Source organism: Canis lupus, chromosome 24, assembly GCF_048164855.1.
Source record: "Canis lupus baileyi chromosome 24, mCanLup2.hap1, whole genome shotgun sequence".
Lineage (NCBI taxonomy): Eukaryota > Metazoa > Chordata > Mammalia > Carnivora > Canidae > Canis > Canis lupus.
The window spans coordinates 21,162,979-21,178,611 of NC_132861.1; the positions used below are offsets into that span (position 1 = coordinate 21,162,979).

At 42.5% G+C, this 15,633-nt stretch overlaps 2 protein-coding genes across 10 annotated transcripts in view; one reads left to right on the forward strand and one right to left on the reverse strand.

Moving 5' to 3' along the window:
- The window catches only part of PALLD (palladin, cytoskeletal associated protein), a 409,438-nt gene that overhangs the window by 362,128 nt on the left and 31,677 nt on the right, over positions 1–15,633 (forward strand). For 5 of the 8 annotated variants that reach the window (XM_072795914.1, XM_072795912.1, XM_072795913.1 and 2 more), the window contains one exon: positions 5,266–5,889. The exons of the other annotated variants lie outside the window; for them this stretch is intronic. In XM_072795914.1, the coding sequence (XP_072652015.1) occupies positions 5,266–5,889 (624 nt within the window). The remainder of the gene's footprint in view (positions 1–5,265; positions 5,890–15,633) is intronic. 8 annotated transcript variants of the gene reach the window in all.
- CBR4 (carbonyl reductase 4) overlaps positions 1–15,633 on the reverse strand; it is a 208,805-nt gene that overhangs the window by 98,744 nt on the left and 94,428 nt on the right. Inside the window, exon 5 of one of the 2 annotated variants that reach the window (XM_072795921.1) lies at positions 1,987–2,917. The exons of the other annotated variant lie outside the window; for it this stretch is intronic. Within the exon in view, the coding sequence (XP_072652022.1) occupies positions 2,790–2,917 (128 nt within the window). The 3' untranslated portion in view covers positions 1,987–2,789. Of the gene's footprint in view, positions 1–1,986; positions 2,918–15,633 lie in introns of those variants that run through there. 2 annotated transcript variants of the gene reach the window in all.

Here is a 15,633-nt window from a genome sequence, read left to right on the forward strand (position 1 = left end):
GGCTTTTATAAAGAAACCTATGTCATTATGCAGTAAATGTTAAACACACATTCCCAAGCAGTGGTCAGTTTTGATGTTAACATTCCCTGGTTGATGGTACTTTGTAGAAAATCCAAATCTTCTATCCCTGCCCTCTCTCCCAACCTTAGAGAGAATGTATTTAAATTTCATAGTCATTTTTGACTATGAAAATGACTAGTCATTTTTGCACTTACAACCTGCCCGCAAACCCGGTGTAGTACATTCTCATTGGCTTATATTAACTCATTTTTATTGTATAAATGATTGTTCTCAAGACTGAGTTTGTACCTTTTACCAAGAGGCATTAAAAAGTTAGTGCTAAATAAAGCGAGTTGATATTGACCCTCATCAGGTGGACCTCATTCATGTGATATAAAGACATAAATTAAAGTATGAGTAATAGAGACAAGAACAAGACATTTGAAGTACTAATATAATAAAGCAGATGGACTTTAATCAGTACTCCCTGAACTGAGCCCTTGTAGGAGTTCTATTTTATAAGTTCCCAGAATTAACATACTGAGTTCTCTCCTACACCTGATACTGAGCTAATCCCAACCGGAGAGGGCTGTTGTGGGAACACCAGTTTATTCCCTAATTCATTTACCTACCTTCGTTTGAAAATTCTCAAAATTCCCCGGTCCAGTATGGACGACCCTACTAAATTTACCTGCTGAGCCCAGCAGGATACAGAAACTAATATGGTTTCTGCCACTGAAAGTGTGTGTCTGCCATGTGTGATGTTCAGTTGTGTGTTGTGAGGGTGCTGGAGGTCACACTCCTTGCCTTCCAAGTGTTTATCAATAGCAGGACCAGCAGAGCTCTTGGTTCAGAGGGTCGCAGTACTGCACCTCTTCATCATACAACGGCTTCTGTATCACACAATTAGCAAACTAAAGAAAATATATAAACCAACAGCATATTTATTCTGAAAGCACAAATGTTTTCCAGCTTCACAATCCCAGGAGTTTCTCCAGACAATTATGAATACTCCATCTTTATTAATATGAGCAGAGGATAAATTATTTCTTGCAACCCAGACATTGCTCCAGAGAGACATACTGGGAATTTCCAATTTACATAAAAGTTGTTTTCCAGAAATTTACTTTCACATCATTTATTTTGAGCTTGGGCTGCAGTCCCCAGAGAAAAAGTGATATGTAGTAATAATAAGCTAACATTTTAATAAACCTTTTTTTTGTTTGTTTACTGAGCACTTTGGAGAGAATGATGAAGCAAGACTTTCAAGCCAACCAGCCCTTCACATCCAGGTTTTGCCCTTAGACAAATTACTTGACCTCACTAAACTAGGGGGGAGTCTTTTTGTTGTTGTTGTTTTTAAAGATTTTGTTTATCTATTCATGAGAGACAGAGAAAGGCAGAGGGAGAAGCAGGCTCCATGCAGAGAGCCTGATGGTGGGACTTGATCCCGGGTTCCCAGGATCACGGCCTGGACTGAATGTGGTGCTAAACCGCTGAGCCACCTGGGCTGCCCTGAAATGGGGATGAAGATCCCAACCTCCCAGGATTGTTGAAAAATGAGTCAATCCAGTGCTAGGTGTATAATTAGTGCTGTCTCTCATCTCCCACCCTGCTGTGGTTTCATGAGTCCAAGAAGGGCCACCACGTGCAGTGGGAACAGATAAAGAAGAAAATTCTCTTGCAGTAAGTAGAACATTATCTGCATGTTTTTTTTTAAGGTCCATTTTGTACAGTAACCGGAACTGATGTAGTGGTTCTTCCATGCTGTGACATGTCTCTAGAGCACACACTGTCAACCAGGCACTGTGCTCGCTTAATCCTCGTGGTGGCCCCACAGCTACTAGCTGTGGGGAGTAGCTGGTGGAGTTGGGTTCCATGCCAGTGCCATCCAGCTTGAGGCCAGCCTTCTTCTCCTGAACCACTGTCACTTGGCCAGTTGTGCTTTCCACAGCTTCTTTAAGCTAGTGGCAAGAGAGATTACTGAATTGGCAAGTAAGTCAGGTTCTACATCTCTGTTTATCCCTGTCAAATCTAAATCTTTGTCCCGTCCAATTGTCTGTAAAACTGTTCTACTTAAAAATCAATGTCTAAACCATTGGGCTCTTGATTTTCTGTAATGGAAGAGGGGCATCCACTGACTTCGTATTTACATAGTCCCTTTCTGAGCCGTGAAGATCTTCTCATCTTTGTACCATTTCACTCTAAAGATTCAAGTTTGAAGTTAGATATTCTTAAATATAGTCTTAAATATGTAAAAATTTAAAACTTTGATGATTCAGATCCCGAAAGTCCTCATGCCATGGCTTCGTGGAGGCATGAGTGGGAAAAATTCTTAGAAGGGAAAGATGACCACAGAATTTTTTAATTGCATCCGAGATGGGGGTTCTTCTATGTTGACGTACTTGGTGCAGTTAAAGAAGCCAGACACAGACACAAATCTAACCTGGCTCTCCAGGTAACCTGCTCTGTGACCTTGAGCAAGTTACTTGAAGTTTCCCCATTTGTAAATGGGCTGTGACAGGTGCATAATCAAAAGTCCAGACATCTCATTTCCTTCAGTATTGAAGCCTTTAAAATTGAAGGAGGAGTAAGAGTAGGACATTCCTTAGACTTTTTGAATTGGGGTTGATGCTGTGTGTGTGTGTGTGGGGGGGTTGATGGAGTTGTGCAAAACCAAAGACTTTAATATGATGCTCAAAGTGTCATCCTTGCAACTAGGGCGTCCAGAACTCTTAACTTTTCAGCCTTTCCACAGTACTTCCAAGAAGTTCAATTCAGTTTCATTTTCAGAAAAAAGACAGCAGGAAAAAAATGGGGAAAGAGAAGTGATGAATTTTTATAACATTTAAGTAATTTCCAAAGACGTTTCTGGTGCCTTTCATTCCATTTGCCTTTTTATCTCTGTGAAAATCAACTTTTATTAAAAAAAAAAAAAAAAAAAAAAAACAAAAAAAAAACAAGGACTGAGAAAATGACTTAGAATTGTGCCTTTCATCATCTCAAAATCCAGGTGTCAGATCCATTTAATTCAAGTATTCTTTAAAATATTATGATTTGCCAGAAATTAAGGCAGATACTCAATGATTCAAAATAACTGTTTTACTCTCCCTTCCTACCTGTCTAGTTCTCTGCATATTTTAATCTTTGCCCAGTGCAAAATGGGGGAGTAGAAACCTAACAGAGTTCTTCACTGTAGTATCTACTAGTAACCAGGTCAATAGAATGCCTGTTCATTTCTTATGAAATGTTATATTAAGACTTTCTTGAACTGTCACTTGTTACTAAAAGTAGCATGTCAGCAGCTTTAAGCCCACATGGGTTAACAAACTTGGTGGCTGTTTTGAATGGTCGAATGAGTAGGTGTGACCCCGGGAGAGTCAGAATAGGGTGGTGGTCTGGGCTTTCCTGCCCTGGCTTCTTTGAAGACTGGCTACTCAGGAGCCAGTCCCTCATCTTGGGGCAGAGGAATCCTGACACCAGACATAGGGAATGCTAGGTTTCTAACAGCCTTGCCAGAGCCACTGCACACAGCTATTTGCTGATGCCAGGCCAAGCTCAAAATACCTTAAAATAAGGTGAGGGCTCTGACCATGGTGCGCCCAGCTGGCCAGAGTAGAGGAGCAGTGCCTCTGAAGAGGGCCACACAAATCACTCTCAACCCAGGTACACAACCCATCTCAACCCATGTTCATGATGAATATTCAAGGACTAGGATACATGGTAAGAAATAAGGTGATAGAACAGGCAGGGAGATCAGAAAGGAGCATTTGGGGATTCAGCATGAGTGCTTGATGATGGGTTTTAGAGCTATTGGGTGGTTTTTATGAGTTCTATTCCTGGGCCAATTCTAAATACATGAATGCAGGAGTGCATGTGCTGGACAGTGGACCCAAACCACACTGACATCTGCAGCTTCACCATTTAGTGAATCCTAGCAGTGGCATGGCTGCTTTTCAAATGCTCCAGTTGAGTTCCATTGGACTGACCCCACAAAGTTCTTTGTTGAAATCTTTGATGCTTTGTGCAGATTAAGCATATAGAACCATGTATATACTTGATATACATAATAGAACCGTCTACTTTTCAGTTCCCAAGCAACTTATTTTTTGTTCTTTTTGTGGATTTAAGTGTACTCACTTTACTGGATAATTATAGGAGAGGACGGATGACACAGGAAGGATGTTCCTACATCTACTGATACTTGCTAAGAGAGCTAAATCTTCTTGATTCTTGAGTTTTTTTTTTTTTTTGCTTTGATCAGCAGCTTCAGTTCCTTTCATTGCTTTGAATTTCTAAATGCATGATTTTGAAAATTAAACACTTATGGTTAACTTATGGTTAACTTAACTTATGGTTAAGGGAAGTTTTGCGTTTTTTGGTTTTTTTTTTTTTTTTTTAGTTATGAAAGGCTTAAAGTTAAGAGTATGGCTCTGCATATTCATGGCTGCTCTATCTGCTTGATCTAGTGCCACCTTCTGTTGGTTTCTTTTGACAGCCATTGGCCACTGAATAAAGGAAAACATCTTGGATGTAAAATTCAGCCAACCAGGAAAACTGGAGCAAAATAGATGTTAGCTCATTGCTAGCTGCTTACTAACTTTTGTAGAAGTTAAAATTCAGACTATCTCTTCTCAGTGGAGAGCCCTTGGGTAATTAAGGATGCATTATTATTATGCTAAAATAATTTGTTACTGCTTACTGAACACCTACATATTAAAGATAGGTGTTGCTTGTGTATTTCAGACATATCGCAAAACCTCAGTGTGTATTAAGGTTTGTATAAATAATTGGCAATTCAGGGTTGACTACTGAAATTCTGGTGATAGTAAATTTTGTAGTATGTTTTTGTAGGCAACAAATGGAGCAATTAAAGTAGATTTTGGGGGGAATACCCCCCAAATCATCCTTTGGTGTTTACTGAATGCAGAGTTGACAGCACTAAAGCAGGCAAATTGGACTAACCGAGATCTTCCCAAAATAGCTTTTAACTCTCTCATGATAGAATTCTCCTCCCCAAAAAAAGGACAAATGAGAGGACTGAGGACTCACGTCCAAAGTTTCTCTCTTCACACGTCTGGTTTTGTTAACATGAAATGTGGCTCCTGGAAGTCCGACAAAAGGACCCCCGGGGACGTGGACCGATGTGGGTCACGTCGGGTCAGGCTTACACTCGGTCCCGAGGCCCCGCCCGGCCGTGGCCGCCTCGCCCCCTCGCCCCTCGCCCCCTCCCTGCCTGACCGTGCGGCTCTCCTCTCCCCGCAGGGACCCTCTGAGACTCCAGCAGCTGCAGCACCAAGTCCGCCTGGAGCAGGAGGCCGGCGCGCCGCCCCCGCCGCCCCCGCCGCCGCCCTCCCCGCCGCCGCCCGCCGCCCCCGAGCCCATGAGCGCGCTGGCCCCCCGCTCCGCGCCCGCCATGCAGGCCTCCGGCTCCTTCAATTACGCGCGCCCCAAGCAGTTCATCGCGGCGCAGAACCTGGGCCCCGCGTCGGGCCACGGCTCGCCAGCCTCCAGCCCCAGCTCGTCCAGCCTGCCGTCGCCGCTGTCCCCGACCCGGAAGCAGTTCGGCCGCGCGCCCGCGCCCTTCTCACCGCCCTTCGACCCCGAGGCCCCGTGGGGCCCGTCCTCGCCGTCGCCCCCGCCGCCGCCGCCGCCGCCGGCCTTCAGCCCCACCACGGCCTGCCCGCTGCCCGACGTGTTCCCGCTGCCGCCGCCGCCGCCGCCGCTGCCCAGCGCCGCCTCGGCTGCGCCCGCCGCCCTGTGCGCCTCGCCCACGGCCCGCTTCGCCCACAGCCAGACGCCCGCGGCCTTCCTCAGCGCCCTGCTGCCCTCGCAGCCCCCGCCTGCGGCCGTCAACGCCTTGGGCCTGCCGAGGGGCGTGCCCCCCGCGTGAGTGACGGCGCCCCCCCCCCCCCCCCCCGTGCCCCGGGCTGCCCCCTGCCGCAGCCCTGCGCTCCTGCCCCCCACCCCCACCCCCACCCCAGGCGCCACCCGGCGGTGCGGACCCACCGCACGCTCGCCCTTCCGGCCCGTGTCCGGATTCCGGTCCCAGCAACGTGCCCAACGATTCGGGCTGAGCTGCCTTCCCATCACCGAGTCCAGTACTCTCTGTGCCTTCCCATCACCCAGACTAGTACTCTCTCTGCCTTCCCATCACCCACCCAGACCAATACTCTCTGTGCCTTCTCATCACCCAGACCAGTACTCTCTGTGCCTTCCCATCACCGAGTCCAGTACTCTGTGCCTTCCCATCACCCACCCAGACCAGTACTCTCTGTGCCTTCCCATCACCCAGACCAGTACTCTCTCTGCCTTCCCATCACCCAGACCAGTACTCTCTCTGCCTTCCCATCACCCAGACCAGTACTCTCTGTGCCTTCCCATCACCCACCCAGACCAATACTCTCTATGCCTTCCCATCACCCAGACCAGTACTGTCTGTGCCTTCCCATCACCCAGACCAGTACTCTCTCTGCCTTCCCATCACCCAGACCAGTACTTTCTCTGTGCCTTCCCATCACCCAGATCAGTAACACTCTCTGCCTTCCCATGACCAAGATCGGTACTTTCTCTTCAACATTAAATAAGATCTCATCAGAAGCTACTCAAAACTCTCTGCAGGACTCTTTAATAATTTTGATGATAGTGGAGTTGGCTACCATATAGAGCACTGTGCTAAGTAAATTACGTACATTACCTAATTTGATACACCCTTAAGAGGCACCACTGCCCTACTGATAGATGAGGATTCCAGTAGTTAAAGTATTTGCCCAGGGTCACATTAGCCACTCAACGGAGATTTGAACTCCTGTCTACTTGACTGCAGATCCATGCTCTTACCAACAAACTATGTATCTTAATATTTTAGACCCGAATGACAATAAGTGTGGAGGAGTTTGGTTGTTAAGTATATATCCAGTGTTTTTGAAATATGTAAATAAGAAAATTAAAAAGTAAGCCTTTACATATGTAATGATTGAGCAGAACGGAGAAAAACATACAAAATGTCTTTGTGTTGTTGATGCAAGTAAGGGATGACATGTCCAATCTAGTGAAGAGATGATGTGCCAGTTCTGTCCCTGGCTAGCAGTTAATCCCTAGGGAGAATACATGGATCCTCAGTCTCATTTTTTCTGTTTGCAGATTAAGTACTTGTCCTTTCTTATGTTAGAATGATGATGAGGCAGCCGTCTGAAATCTTTTTTTTTTTTTTTCCATCTGAAATCTTTAAATAGAAAATCTATGAGGATAAATAACAACTATAAAAGTGCATTAAAGCCTTCAGAAGAAATCCATCATACAGGTGTTTGGCCCATATTATTGATAACTAAAAAATAGCACATACTCATTTTACTGAAGAGTTTAAAATCAAGTACCTGTCAGCAACAGAAGACGGAATCCTCACTAAAGAATAAAATGAGAAAACTTTAAAGTTCAGGTTATTTTCATTCATATGAAAAAATTTCCCATTTTGGGATATCCTAATACCACCGTAGACTTGAGCATTGCTATGCTTGACTTTGGCAAGATGTATGAAGGAGCATCAGTTAGCAGTGTTTTGTTTCGTTAGGCACTTTCTAAATGTTGATTGCATGAATTCTGTATTTGAATCTGGCTTCTTCTCAAATCTTTGTTGGAAAAGCTCAGTCAAATGAATATGTAAATAGGTAGCGTGAAGGAGGAGCTTGTGTAGTAATGTTGTGATAATGGGCTTCTACTGAAAGTTGAGTGAGTCAACTTGGCTGAGAAAACTTTCGTTTTTCTCCCCTGCTTGTTGGTTTTCTTTTATTTAGCTGCTAGGAAATGAAGTATTCTCTTGCCACAAAGAAGCTGTTAGATTGAAAAAGTGAGTTTGCTGCATGACACTCTTGTCCCTCTTACTAGGAAATGGTACCAGATCTTGTTTCCCAGGAAGATAAGCACTTACCTGTGTAATATTTCTCCAATTGAACAAAGACTAGACTATCAAAGGTGTTGGGCCATTATGCCTTTTATCTTTTATCATCTTAAGTAGAAACAGTAGTTTTTTCCTGATCTTTGAAATTCTCTTAAGAATATATGCAGTTCTAGGAGCTTCCCTCAAGTAACAGAAGCATTTGTCCCTTATCATCATTTATCACAGTTATTAATTTTATGGAGTAAAATATTTCATAATTGTTACCACTAAAGAATCTAGTAGCTCCTGCCATTTCTTAAAACCTACAGAGAAGTAATACTAATTTTCTGGAATCTGTGAAGAACTGTACTCAAACAGAGACACTGTGACACCAAAGATAAGTGGCAATACCAGGCTGCAGATTTTTATCTCTATGCCAGTCCAATAAGCCATTATGATTACCCTTTTGTCTCAAGGAATTTTCTTTTTGCTAAATCACACTTGGAAGAATTCCTTCTTCTAGTATGATACGTGACTTTTGGAACATGTTTCTCCTCTGGTATATTGTGGGATCCCTCATTTGCGTTCTGAATTAAAAATGAAAAGAGCTCTTTTTCCATCATAATAATCCAAATGATTTGCCACAGGCTGAATGTCCCTTTCAGGGTTGCCATGACTAAAAATTATGGCATCCTTGAACTTGTAGGAACTGGCAAACTGTTGACAAATGAATTTTTTAAATTACTTTCATTTCTATTTCACTGTGAATTTGTGATTATGATAGCAAATTCAGTTCCACTTATATGTGTAATTTCTCTGGTTGAATGGTTTTGCCCTATTCGTGAAGTGCCAGTAAATGGATTGATTATACGTGACCTGGTAAGTAGAACTATGGGGTTTTGTTTTGTTTGTTTTAAAGATTTTATTTATTTATTCATTAAAGAGACACAGAGAGGCAGAGACATAGGCAGAAAGAGAGGCAGGCTCTCTGTGGGGAGCCCAATGTGGGACTCGATCCCAGGACCTGAGCCAAAGGCAGACGCTCAACCACTGAGCCACCCAGGTGTTACCTGGTTTGTTTTGTTTTGTTTTTTTTGCATGCCCTGTTTTATCAAAATCTTAAATATAAATGTCACTTATCTCAGTATTCCTAATCATAAGTTGCATGCTGGTTGTTTTATTCTGTTTGTATGTTTAACATTGTTCTTGTTTTAATCCGGAAGAGGGTAGGCTGGTCATGCACTAAGTTTTTAAATAGTCCATGGAGATAAGGTTGTGTTTCTCATACATGTGGGTAGCAGAGGTCAAGTCAGGAAACAAAGGCCATCGATGCCAGGATATACCACGAGGTCAAGAAGGCCAGTGACAGTGGGCTACACTCAGACTCACAACAACAGTGTGTGATTATTGGCTGATTGCGGTTTGGGGAACTTCTGCATATCCAGTTTCTCTAGCACCTTTCTTTCTTCAGACAGCTACATTCTTCCCCGAGATTACAGGGTCACTAGCAGCTTCTCAGATGTTAAGTCTACTAAATCTCTCAAATGGGGGGCAGTGAGGAAAAAATGTACCTTAGAAAGAAGCCTGTTTCCACTTCGATAAAATTCATGTATTCTCCTCCCCTCACAACTGCTTAATTGATAGTTTTATGGCTTCTCTTGCTGTCACCCTGTTCCTCTCATGGTAAACCTCCTACGAGAGCGTGGGAATCCACCTGGGAAGGGTGCAGCAGCTCTGTCTCTGCTGGTCTCTGAGCAGCTGTGCCACGTCACAGGGTGAATCAGGTCAGAGCTGTCCCCAAGAACCAGATGGCACTGAATGTTTTGCCCACCTTCACATTTTTAGAATCTCTTCTCTTAAGGGAGTGCCCCATAGCCACAGCTACCATGTTGTATAAGTAGGCCTTTGGTTTGAAATGTCACTCCATGTTTGTCAAAAGTAAAGCACGTGTCAATAAGAGCTTTTATATAGTTGTATTAATGAGAGCTTTTATTCTTTAGGCACTCAGCTCTTGACAGACACTATCTCATTGTCCCTCTTTCTCTACCTGATTTATAAGAAACAGGTAGGTAGGTGGGGACCCTGTCATCACTCTTCATGCAAGGTGAGAGTGCCAAGAGGCGAGGGGATTTCCCAGGGTTCTGGAATAAGCCTGAGCAGAGAGGGAGTAGTAGGACTTAGCCTTGGGTATACTGCCCAGGTTGATCTCAGATAAATCTGATGTTTGCTATTTCTTGATCAAAGAAAACAGCTGCAGACCAACAAAACAGAATTCCCTAAGTCCTAAGGAAAAGTTTGTAAAGATTTATTTGTACGTTAGGCAGTTCTCAAGTCAAGACAGTGGTTAGATAGTAACTAACAAAAAGACAGAAGCTGCATTGGACTCTGCAGACATTATCTCATTATTCCTGTTCTTTCTCCTGTCTTGCAGGAAACAGGTAGGTGGGGGCCTTGTCATTCCCCATCAGAGGCAGAGGCCTCAAGGGGTTATAGGTTTTCCCGGGGTCTTGTTATTGGATTCATTAGTGTCTAGTATCTTAGAGGATTGCACAGAAAGTTGCAGCCAATTCCGGGTGAGTATTTTCTAGCAAATACGAAGTGAGGTCTTGGGGTCTGGGGTGACTGATGATGATTCCGTTGAATTGTCTGCCCCAAGAACCGGTCAGGATCAGACCTGCTCATCCTGGGTGGCTTTCTACCAAGTAGTGATATTGTGCACACGTGTGTGAGTTTACTTTTTAGAGAAGCCAAAAGGCAATGTGAAGAGAACTTAATATTTTTATAAAGACATCTATTTACATTTCCAGTTTGCCAGCTTTTTCAGCTTATAAGTCTGAGATATATGAAACAAGAAAAAAAATCAGGGAATTCAACACCATACCATTCCTTGGTTTCCAGAGTCACTTCATCTCTTCACCTTTCAGAATATTCTTGTTTTTTTAAATACATAATTCCTAGGATTTTTAGTTATCTTTAGTGGAGGAATAAGAAGTATACCCATTCCATCTATGTCCTGTGTTTTTTTTAGTTAGTATTAGTTCCTTTTTTTTTTAAGATTTTATTTATTTATTCATGAGAGACAGAGAGAGAGAGAGAGAGAGAGAGGCAGAGACACAGGCAGAAGGAGAAGCAGGCTCCATACAGGGAGCCTGATGTGGGACTCGATCCCGGGACTCCAGGATCACATCCGGGGCCAAAGGCAGGCGTGAGCTATCCGGGGATCCCAAGACATCTATTTTCCATTAGGTATGAGTTCAAGTTATCCACTTGTACTCTAACAGTTTAGGCTTCATAATAAAATTCAGTTAGGAAAAAATAGAATTGATACACAAAAACTCAGTCTGTATATCAAGCTCTTTTACATATTAATTCACACATTACATTCTTGAATATGAAGGATTCCTCATGGCCAACATGTTAATGATTTTGTGGAGCTTACTGTCAGATATTACTGAATATGAGAAGAGAATAAGAGGACTTTCAGTAGTTAGAATAGGTTCTTTGGTTTGCTAGATAGGCATATTACCTTTTAAATCAATATTGTACTCTGGAGATCTGAGTTTCTGGAATACACCAACAGAACTGACCTGGAATAATATATCAAGGGCTGGATGCTTTCAAGATTATTCAGTAGCCAAGAAAAAAAAAAAAAAGAAAGAAAGAAAGAAAACCTCCTAGGATTTGTTGGTGGTTGCATCTGGAAGATTTTACCTTCCAGATGCTTGTGTGTATGTTTTACCCCCAGCCACATGAATAGTAAATGGTGAGTGACTTACTGTTGAAACTAGAGTAAACAGACCAGTAATATTTTTTGCACAGTTGGGCTGAATTGTGTATACACTGATGTATTTATATTCAGTGTGGGAGGCTTATATGAATTGTTTACTGGCTAAGATCTGCTTCTGAGTATGGGTTTCTGTGAAGAGTTCTGGTTTTAGTAACAGTTTACTTTAAAAAAGCATGTAAGCATTTTTATGTTTAATTGTACAAACCATCATGAAAGGAGATCATCTCTTTGTCACCAAGTACCCTTTTTAAAATTTCCTAATGAGTTGTTGCTCTTCATTTATCAGAAGTCGTGCCATTTGGGAGAACCCGCCATGGCCATTTTACATTACATTACAACAAAGAATTAGTTTTATAGGAAAACAAACTCAGTTGCCAAAATTTTGCCCTGAAAACTTATAACTGTTTTTTTCTTTCTGTTGTCTCTCCCAGAAAGGAAGACTCCATTTTGGTTCCTACTGTAACATTTTATACTAACTCTTAACTCTGCTCAGTTTTTAATGCAATTGCTTGAAGTGTTTTCTGAATTACATTAATCCAGATGAGATACTCCCTGAAAAAAAGAAGAGGTTCCACAGGGTGAGAAGTTCTGTATCCTGTACCTCTTTCCTCAGGCTCCTTCAGCCCCTGAAACCTTTGCCCTACCCGGCTCTGCTGTAGGTCTTCACACTCACTGGGGCCTCAGCAGTAATTTCACCTCCTCACACCTGTGACTGACCTCACTGTGTAATATAGTCATCCACTCACACCCCGTCCCATCATAGGACTTACCACCCTCCTGCCATGTCCCTCCTTCCACCCCAAAGGGGTGGGAAGTAAAACTTCCCATCTCTCTGCCATCCCCAACATAGAATATAATTTTTCTAAGTAGAGTCACTTAGTTTTGTTCAACATTGTATTCCAAGCACCTAGAACAGAGCTGAATACTGAAATGCCACTCAATAAAGGTTATTTGCACCTTTTTCGAAACCAATCAAGAGTTCTTGGCATGTTTTTAAACTCCTTTCCCTCTTTCATTCCATTCCCCCAGTATTGTCTTCATGATTCACTTCCATACTGGATAGTTTCCGTTGGCCTCCAGAGCCATTCTTAGTATGCCAGGCATTGATATAAGTGATTATGTAGTAGCTCGTGTCCTTTCCCTTATAATCCTGTGAGATATATGCTATTAATACCCACGTTTGGGACGTCTGGGTGGCTCAGCTGTTGAGCATCTGCTCAGGGTGTGACCTGAGAGTCCCGGGACTGAGTCCCACATCAGCTCTTTGCAGGGAGCCTGCATCTCCCTCTGCCTGTGTCTCTGCCTCTCTCTCTGTGTGTCTCTCATGAATAAATAAAGTCTCAAAATTTTTTTTTAAAATACCCATGTTTTACACCTTACAGAGGAGGAAACCAAGGCACATAGCCATTACTAACTAGCCCAAACCACAGTATTTTAAGCAGGAAAAAATAAATAAAAGAGATTCTCCCGTCTGCATCTTTATTCCTGCTGAGTCTGAATTCCCCCCCTCCCCATCCCTACTCTACTACCTCTTTCATGAGTCTTTGGCATTCATGCTAACCAGCACTCTTCTCTACTTCCTTTTTAACTCCCATTGCACCTAAAATTACTACAACATAGTCTGTTCATTTTTCCAACTTGATTATTAACCCCTTGGGATCAAAGACCACCCTTTAGGATTTGGCTATCTTCTCCTTGTCACATAGAATACTGTTGAGACTATCGTGATGATACTTTTGGTTTATTATTATTTTTCACTATTATACATAGAAATTCTAATGCCCAGAATTCCAAGATATCAGGTGACACAGTCATTTACCTTACAAACCAACTATTGAGTTACAGGCTTAACAGAATTTGTATTGATGTATTTGCCTAGCATTGTGCCTTGCTTAAATACATATACTCAGTAAGTATCTGTGCAGTGACTGTTAGACATTTAAGAACCTTTCAATTAACTGATTTGATTTCAGTGTTAATTGTTCAGAACCAAGAAAACATGTACCTTAAATTCTGGAGTAAAAAAAAAATGTCTTTAAAATAGGAAATAGAGTAAATGCCCTACTAATGCTTGTGATCTTGATATGTTTAGGGAATCACCTTGTTCAATCTAGAATGACCAGGGTTTTTATCTGGGTCAATGAGTAATTTTAATTGCACTCTGAAAGAGTAAAATACCTGGGTGGCAGAAACCCGCATCAAGGTGAATGGCTTCTCTATGAAATGTACCAGACAGTCATTCTTGAAATGAAAGAGCAGTCATTCTTTAGTTCCCTAAAAAAGTCAAGTACACTGAAAAATGCTTTTTAAGCCACAGGATTTATTCTGCCATGAATGGACAGGTGTTTACTTGTCGAAGAGGACTTGTGGCTGTCGTGTAAAAGCCCAGTATCTGTTTCGGTTGTGTAGGTGATCTCTTCTGTCCTTCATAGCCACCCTTTGCCCCTTTCTTTCTTATTTGTGCAGAGAACACGGCTCTCAGTGTATTCTGCTTGCAGAGAGACAGTGAAGCTTCTGTCATCAAAGGCTGCTCATCATTCCATAGTTGTGCAACTCGTTTATGTTGTCAAGTTTAAAGTAATAATAGGAACCTGTGTGTTCCCAATAATATGTGATGTAACACAGAGCTAGCTTTCATTTTACCTTTCAGGGGACTTCAGAACCTACCTCTTCTAGTTCTCAGATGTAAGGCTTGGGTCAAAAGCAGCACAGAACTTTATTTCTAAAACTGAGTGATTTTTGTGTGTTCTGAGCCTGATTTTTTACATGTGGCTTGATTATAGATAGTTTTGGGATAATTATTCTTGCCTGAGAAGAGAAGGGAAGGTAGAGAAGTCAGAATAAATAAAAATCTTAAAAAAAAAAAAAAAAAGAAAAGAAAAAGAAGAAGTGAAGGTAGAGAGGTAGATAGTGCATTTATTCACTTATTCTGTGAATGTTACTTTAGGGTCTGCTATTCGACAAGCATTGTGATAAAGAGGCACAGTGTGAGAGGGACAATTAAAAAGAACGTATACTAATAAAGTTTGATAAGTGCTATGAAGAAAAATATGGTACAATAACTAATGGGTAGACTTGGTCAGGGTCTTCCTTTCCAAGGAGACTTTAGACTGAGGCCTGAAGGATGACAGTGTGGTCCTGTACGGGCCAGCAGCTCCAGGCTGGGGGAAGCTGGCACAGCATGCACGTTTTTGTTAAAGGATTGGATGGTATTAAAAATTGAGGTTGTAGGTCATGATTCCTGTGGCTCTTACTGTTCATGTGTCACAGCTTCATTGCTCAGCTCCTTAAAAATCAAGATCAACTGCCAGGGAGTAGGGTACAGCAAAGCCTGACCTAGTCTTTGATATTCAAACAGAGAATATCACAATATTTCCTTTAATACTAGTGGTGTTAAACACTCCATTTGAACTTCAGGGCAAATGACTAGAAAGGAAGGACCTGGAAAAGCTATCAGGATACTTTCTGCTCTAGGTATCAGAAGATTCAACTTCCAGTAGGTTAAATATACCTGGTTTATCAATTTACTTGAATGTGGGGTCAGGTGGTTCCAGGGTAGGTCACCTGTATCAGGCTCCGGGGGCTCTGTCTTTCTAAGCTGTCATCATCAGCATGTTGTGGGTTCTCCCCTCGTGGCCAGTGTGGATGCAGCCATTTGGGGCATTACATTTTGACATAGTGGTAGCCAGTGAAAGAGGGACATTTCTTCTGTGTGTTGCTTTTTAGAGGTGAGAAGCTTTAACTAGAGCACCTCATCCTTTCCCACTTCCACTTCCTCAATCTCCATGGCCAGGCTCCATCCCATGCCTCTGGCTATACTAATCACTATCCGGGGATTGAGACCACTCAAATTAACTTCCATCAGTCACCCCTGAGTCTGGGGAGGTGGTCACCTTCTCTGAGCACACTGGAGGGTGAACCAACAAAATCAAGGGAAGTTTAGCAGGGAAGCAAGAATGGATAGGAGGAG